The sequence below is a fragment of the Tamandua tetradactyla genome, chromosome 16 (assembly GCF_023851605.1).
Source record: "Tamandua tetradactyla isolate mTamTet1 chromosome 16, mTamTet1.pri, whole genome shotgun sequence".
Lineage (NCBI taxonomy): Eukaryota > Metazoa > Chordata > Mammalia > Pilosa > Myrmecophagidae > Tamandua > Tamandua tetradactyla.
The window spans coordinates 7,204,870-7,212,251 of NC_135342.1; the positions used below are offsets into that span (position 1 = coordinate 7,204,870).

A 7,382-nucleotide genomic window follows, 5' to 3' on the forward strand; every position below is an offset into this window, starting at 1 on the left:
ATGAATGATGCCTTATACATAATATTAAGCAACTATCATTACTGTCTAAATGTCAGATAAAAAAGACATTAAATTTAAAGTAACTTTTTAAAGTAAGTAGTATCATTGCAGTTTTAATATAATATTTCCAATACAATTGCTTGATAGGGCAAATTATCACAATGATTATGCAGAAACATCTATACATATAAAACACCCATATGAATACACATATCTATATAAAACCACATATACCCACATATTCAAATTGACAATTGTAGGTACATATGTATGTATATATATGTACAACTGTGTATGTGTGTGTGTGTGTGTATTCCCTTTTTATTTTTCATGAGCAGGCACCCATCCAAAATACCTATTTTGTTCCTTTATAAATCCACAAGTCACAAATTCAACATAAAAATTATTCATGGCATTACCCCATTCAAATGGCTATTCTCTCACTGTTTCCAGTTTCATGAAATTCAGCAATTAATTCTTCACCTTAAAGATGTGAGGGCAACCCCTAACTCTTGCTCTCTAATCTGTCCAGTTGACATCCTGATATTACACAGAAATATCTGCCTTTTATAAATCCCCCAAATCCATGCACCTTTATTCCAGAAATCATTTTTTTAACAATCAACATTTTCTGCATATTTTTAATTAGTGTAAATATATTTCTGTGTTGCCTTTATTCGACCATTCGTTTGTCCATTTCTGCATCAGGATGTTATAATTATGCTAATACCACTCCATATAATTTCATTTCAAATGATTGTCATTTCTGTAAGTATTAAAGATATGCGTTTCATAATTTTGTCTTCAATGCTTCCACAGAAACTGAAGTTGTTGACCAGTTCCATCCCTTACTAACTTAATATGACCTAAGAACTTGTTTTTCTTCAGATTTCTCAATGACTTTCTCACATATTCCTTTCTCAAAGATCTCTGTTAACATCTCTGGAGTTTCTGCTTAGTTAATTTCAGGAGACACTCAATATCAGATTGAAAGATGCACACACAAAGATTTCACTCATAATTTCTAGAATGTTTTAGAACCCACTTGCTTTTTTTTTTTTTTTTTTTTTTTTTTTTTTTTTTTTTTTTTAAAGGAAAGACAGAGAGAAGGAAGGAAGGAAGGAAGAAAGGGAAACATTTTTAAACATTTTCTTGTTTTATTGTATTCTGTTTCTCCGTTTTTGTTACATGGGCTGGGGCCGGGAATCGAACCGAGGTCCTCCGGCATAGCAGGCAAGCACTTTGCCCGCTGAGCCACCGCGGCCCGCCCAGAACCCACTTGCTTTTTACTTTACAAACTCTGAATAACTCCATTGCAAGTAATATTAAAATTTCAATTCATAAGTATTTCATAATAATTATTTAACATTTCATTTACTTCTTCTATTCCTATTTATTGTTATATTTGGGAACACAGGCTCACAATGCTGCTCACCCCTATATTGTACTGTGATAGTTTCATAATTCTGCTTCCAAGTCTGTGGTGATAGCTGAATAAACAATTGACCATTGTCAAAAAATGTATGGATTATGTATTAATCATAATATTAGGGTATTGGTGTTCCTTACCCAGGCAAAGCTGTGTCTGGAGACAGTGGAGTCTTGGCCCAGGAGAACAAAGGGGCTGACAGTTGAGAAACTCACAGCAAATAGTGCACTCATGTTCACCAGCAACCAGCTGGTATTATCAAAAATAGAAAGACAGACCTGTAAGATGGAGGAGAAGGTGTAAAAGGATACAAATATGCTTACCAGGATAAGGATGGTTTGCATAGCTCTGGACTCAGGGGAGGATCTGGTGGAGAAGTTGGTTCTGTGAGTACGTTGAATCCGCTGCCTGTGCCTGTACAGAATGTAAACCATGGAGCTACTGGCCAAGAGCATCAGCCCCAAACATAAAACATCAGGGAATGCCAGCAATGCTGCAGAGATTGAGAGCATTAATTTGTCAGTACTTTTAGCAGAACAGTACCCAAAATCTTTTGTCTTTCTGATGGTATTGTTTCTCCAATTGCTGGTCACATATATAGGAATAATGATATTTACCAGCATGTAGAGGAGCCAGCACAGGGCTATGGAGAGGCTGATGTACTTAGGAGTTTTCGCTTTAAGCTCTGCCCACCTGGAGTTCCTGGGGCTGATGGTGATGGCCTGGAAGATACCCAAGAGGCAGGTGCTACCAATGGACACACCCCTGCCCACTCTGTGTACATAGAAAAGAAGTTTGCATCCAAAATCACTGGGGAATTGTTTCCATCCCAAAGCAGTCATTGTCTGGGGGACTCCTCTGGATAATAGAACTAAGAAATTGGTTACAATCAGGTTCTTCATAATCAAGTCTGTGTTCCTTAACTTGCACCCAGTGAAATGAAGGAAGAGATAATGATAGAGAAGACAGAAATTTCCAAGTACTCCAAATGTAATATGGAATAAGAGGACCATCCCCATTGCCAAATCCCTGGAGTCCATTCTGCACGTTCACAGTGATTGATATTTACCTTTAGAGTCAGATAAGCCTGCAAGGAAGTAGGGTATGTGTGCTATAATTAGTATGTACACTAAAATACAGTATTCTCTGCTTACATTAATTCTCCCTTAGACTATTTATATTCGGTCTCTTATTAAGAGGCTTTTAAGAGTTGAAGGTATAATATTTCAAAGCAATTAAAATGTAGAAATCTGTGCTATGAAAGCCATACGTGAGATAAATTATTTGTTTTTCACAAATCCATGATCTGAGCATTACTAAGAGTTTCATTAGATAGATGAGAAAAACATATACAGAAAGCTTAAGTACTTGTAAAAATTTCCATCCTGCATAGACATAAAGTGGTAACTTGAACCTGGTTGTTTTGCTGCAAAAAAAGAGGCCCTTTTAATGACCATGCTATAGAAGCAAATCTGTTTAGTGTGTTCTTCCAATAATGCAGAACTATATTAAGCTTTGTTTTCTACCTTGTCGTTGGGTTTTATCTTTGTAGTATGTTGTTTTACAATTTTGGTTAAAGCAATTTTCCATTTACATGTAAAGTTAGTGTCTATGTAAAGATGTAGAGAGCTTAATAAAATAGACATCCTAACTAAAGACAGACCGTAGAAAGGTAGTGTAGGAGCCAACCCAATGAGCCAGTAGGAATTTATGAATGAAACAATGTCTCCATGTTATGATAGCAGCAGAAAGGCTCGTTTGCAATCAGGTCAAAAAGAAAAGTACAATGTCACCTATTAAAAGAATCATGGAACAATCTCATGTCTTCTCCTATACTGAGTGCTATAAAACACTAACATGACATAAAATATTGGAGAGTATAAACTAAGTTACTGCTTTGGCATATTTTAGTGCCTGACTTATTTAAAGCTATTAGCTATGCAGTGAGATTTCTGAAAGATTTTTAAATGAAGACATTCAAAACAGTATCTGTAAACTTTAAAATACTGTGCATATCATAAATCAAGAGAGTAGATTTTTGGATTGCTATTAGAATATTTAAACCAGAGATTGAATAAAGATATATATGAGCCTGGTACTGCTATGTGACACCCACAATATAAAGTTCTATTTTCTTTAAATTCTACTTCCATGACTTCAAGAGGGAAAACAGACTAAATGCCATCAACAGACTCTGGATATTTGCAGTAGAGACATAATTTCTGTCTCCATTATGCACAATATACTCTCAGAGATAGAGAAACATTTGCATCCCAGCAGTTTCCATTCATATCTACTTTTTCTAATCAGAATGAGATAATTTCCCTAGATTTATCCTGTTTATTACATGACTAGAGTTATTAGAAGCACACTTTTTTATTCCTGAAAAGTGTTTCCTTGATTCCTGTAAGGGTGGATGGGCAGCGATTTCAGAAATATAGGATTTGAGTACATTTTATTTAAAAATATTTTTATTCACCTGGACTTATCACCTGCAATCCCTATCAGTGAGGATTACATTAAATACCATCAGGGGCCATAAGGGACTGGTGTCTGGCTTGGGACCTCATCTCTCTTATAGCTCAGGGCATCCCACACAGATAGTTTCTCCTTCCTCTGTGGCTTTGGCTTTGGACCCAATTCAAACTCTGAAGGACCTTTTGTCTGATATAGTCACTTCTCCATCCCCCCAATATGCCTCCCTCATTTACATGCTCTGCTACTCAGAATGAAATAGTAAACAATTACCAATTACGGCCTCCTCTGAATACAGTGGGCTCCATGTGATGGGCATGACAGCCAGTGTGTTTTGTGGAGGGAGGCAGCCAGATCCTGAGTTATGTGCTTGAGATTCTATGACCTCAGCTCCCCATGGAACTGCAATTATCATTTGACCTAGATTGTTCTTGACAGAGATGAGAATCTTTATGAAAACATTTTTCTCAATTGTTAATTATCAAAACTAATTACAACTTTCTAGTTAGCACCACCAAAGAGATCATTAGAGAGGTATTGTCCAGATGTCTTTATTTCCAGGTTCCTGGGGGAAGGCAGGGTCTGCCATGCAGGGGGCAGATGAGACAAGATTTAACACATGAGGGACTGCAGCAAAGGGTGTATATTTCTGAATGTGGTCCATCTCCCTAAGACAGTCTGCTACTTCAAATTGAGTGCTTTACTAGTTTTTAAATCACTGGGCCACACAGTCATTCAAGTAAATACCTGAGATATGGAATTGAAACATCTGAGAAGCATTTTCAGATATCCAAGTCAAAGGAAGACTATAGTAACAACCAATCAATGCCAGCAAATTTGGAAATCCAGATAATATGGAAAATTTTAAGGAAAGAATACCTTATCAATATTGAATACCCAATACTGATAAACTATGTAAAAAACCAATAAATAAAGAAAGGACAAATTTATAAGAGCTTCAGTTTAAAAAGCCCAATGATCAAATAGTTTAATGTCATTCATTTAACTAACAGATAAACGATGCTAGTTATTCAATTTGAGAGCACTGATTAGTCATCTGAGTACTTAAACCTTATTTTTTACTGAATTTTCAGTAATGAGCACTCATTTGTTTTGTAACAAATTAATGAGTCCATATTATTCCTTTGGTTTTACCTACAAATAAACTCATGTTTACACAGCTCCACTATCAAAAGTCAGTAAATTTCTGAGTCAAAGATTAGAGCCTTCAAAAAGAGCAACCCATATGACATTTACATGCTTACAAACACAACAGACACTAATGCATGTACACCTGAAGATATACACATATTCTCACATAATTACAAACGTACACCTCATAGCACATTTCCTCACAAACTTATACCTTTCCACATTCAACATATAAACACACACTCATATTTATACAGACCAATACACACTCCCACAAACTCACAGGTCCTGCTCACATGCATCAGATGATACTCACTCTGTCAGTGTGTTTATGTATAAATTAATCACATGTTCATACGTGGAATAATAGTGGTATCTCCATGCCTCTTTCATAAATCTAACGTTTATACTCCTTTCAATGGTCTGACAACTCACATGGATGTTGTTGCAATGCATAAAATGTAAAAAGTACAATGAGCATTAAGTAAGAAGATAAAAAATTGTGGTGTTGGTGCAAGAATGTGTGATAAAGATGGGTCAAAATAAGGGCTATAGGAAGTGGTGGAAGAATAGGGAGATGAGGGAGAACCCAGGAGCCTGAGTATGTGGAGGATAGAGAATGAAGATGGGGAGAGTAAATCAAAGGGTTAAAAGCCAGCAGATAATGACCCATTTGGGTTAAAGTACACTGCCATGTTTCAGGGTAGGAATGGGTCAGTGTCCAGGAATTGAAGGTAACTGTAGGTGTTGAATACTGAACATAATAGGTCATGGGAAAGCAGGAGATCATGCAGATGTTGAGATAATAGGCAAAGGTTGGTAAAGTGTGGCAGTGGCTAAAATGCATAAATACTTAATATCTGTGAGTAGTTAAATAGAATGAGGGGTAAAGGGAAAAAACAACAGAATAGGCAGGACCTGAGGATTATTACTGGTGGAAGGCACAGGTGGAGTGTGGGAAGGGAAGATGGAATTGGGAAAAGTAAGGGCCCTGAGAGGCAAAATGAGAACAAGATGATTAAGGGAGCTGGTTAGGAAATGGCATGAGTGAGATAAATGGCCAGGGGAAAATAACAGAGGCTTTAGGGTTGGAGTGATGCAAGAAGATCATTAGAAAACTATAGATGCTTGATGGATGGGCAGTAGGGAACTTCAGGGTAAAAGGCAGAGATGTGTGAGAAATGGTCTACCATCAGGGAAATGGGACAATAGGGACCAAGGAGGAATTGAAGTCATAAAGTCTGCTGGATTAAGGTGAAGTCCAATGATACAAACCAAGAAGTCTTAGATGAATGTAGAGCAGGGTGGTAGAAGTCTAGGAAAAGTCTCAAGGTCACTGGGATGGTGGGGTGGAGGGTGGAGGTCACTGGGAGAGATAAAGGAAGTATGGAAGTGCATGTTGGATGGTGGAATAATGACTGTCTCATGGTTCACTCCAGATTCAGCTTATGAGGCAAAAAAACTTGCTTATATCAAAAACTCATAAAAATCTCCTTAAACTATACATAGAATAGAGGATTGTGGATAGGTTGAGAATAATATCAATAGGCACCTTAGCTATGACTCTTGGGGTTAGACATTGGGATATGTCATTGATGTTGGCCACATTCATCTCAGCCATGTCCTGTAGGTAGAAGACTACTAGAGAAGGTGATGACTTCATAGATGTCAAGGAAATGGACAGTCATCGAGTAGATGACAGATTCCAAAATTAGGTAGAAGGGAAGGAATATTAGCAATAGCTTTCTTCCTTGCAGCAAATACTCATTAAGTGTTTAGAATATCTGATACTTTATTTGAAATTTTGGGAGCAATATGGTGAACAAGGGAGTTATATTCATGGAGTTTAAGAAAATATGTGTGAAGAACTTACTTACCAATTACTGCATCTTGTAAGCAGTTCCTGTCTGAGGAGAGTTTTTGACTATACAGAAATGTTTCAGTGGGAACTCTTAGGATAATAATCTCTTGGCCTGATATATTTTGACTATTTGGGTTATTAAAATCATTGTAAATTAACAGTTTTCAGTTATATTCAATGAAAATAACTTGCTATAAATATGATATATTGTATATGTATATTTATTTTGGTATGCACAGGTTCCGGCTGTTGAACCTAGGGCCCCCACAGGTCAGGCGAGAATTCTACCCCTGAGCTACCCTTGCACTGTCCGTATATGTATTTTTAATGATTTTTTTTCAGGGGGATGCAAGGTCCTGGAATCAAACCCAGGGCTCCTTCAAAAAAGGTGAGAACTCAACCACTGAACCACCCGTGCAACCCCAATACATGTATTTTGACTTCTAAAATTTGCCATTCAATTTT

At 36.9% G+C, this 7,382-nt stretch overlaps 1 protein-coding gene across 1 annotated transcript; it reads right to left on the minus strand.

Annotated features, from left to right (window-relative positions):
- Positions 1 to 1,539: 1,539 nt before the first annotated feature.
- On the minus strand, positions 1,540 to 2,469 carry LOC143658266 (vomeronasal type-1 receptor 4-like). The gene has a single exon (XM_077130440.1). The coding sequence runs from the start codon at positions 2,467 to 2,469 to the stop codon at positions 1,540 to 1,542; it is 930 nt and encodes a 309-aa protein (XP_076986555.1).
- Between the last annotated feature and the right edge of the window lie 4,913 nt (positions 2,470 to 7,382).

Coding starts and splice junctions, on each gene's coding strand:
- LOC143658266 (XM_077130440.1), bottom strand. CDS start 2,469: ATGGACTCCAGGGATTTGGCAATGGGGATGGTCCTCTTATTCCATATT.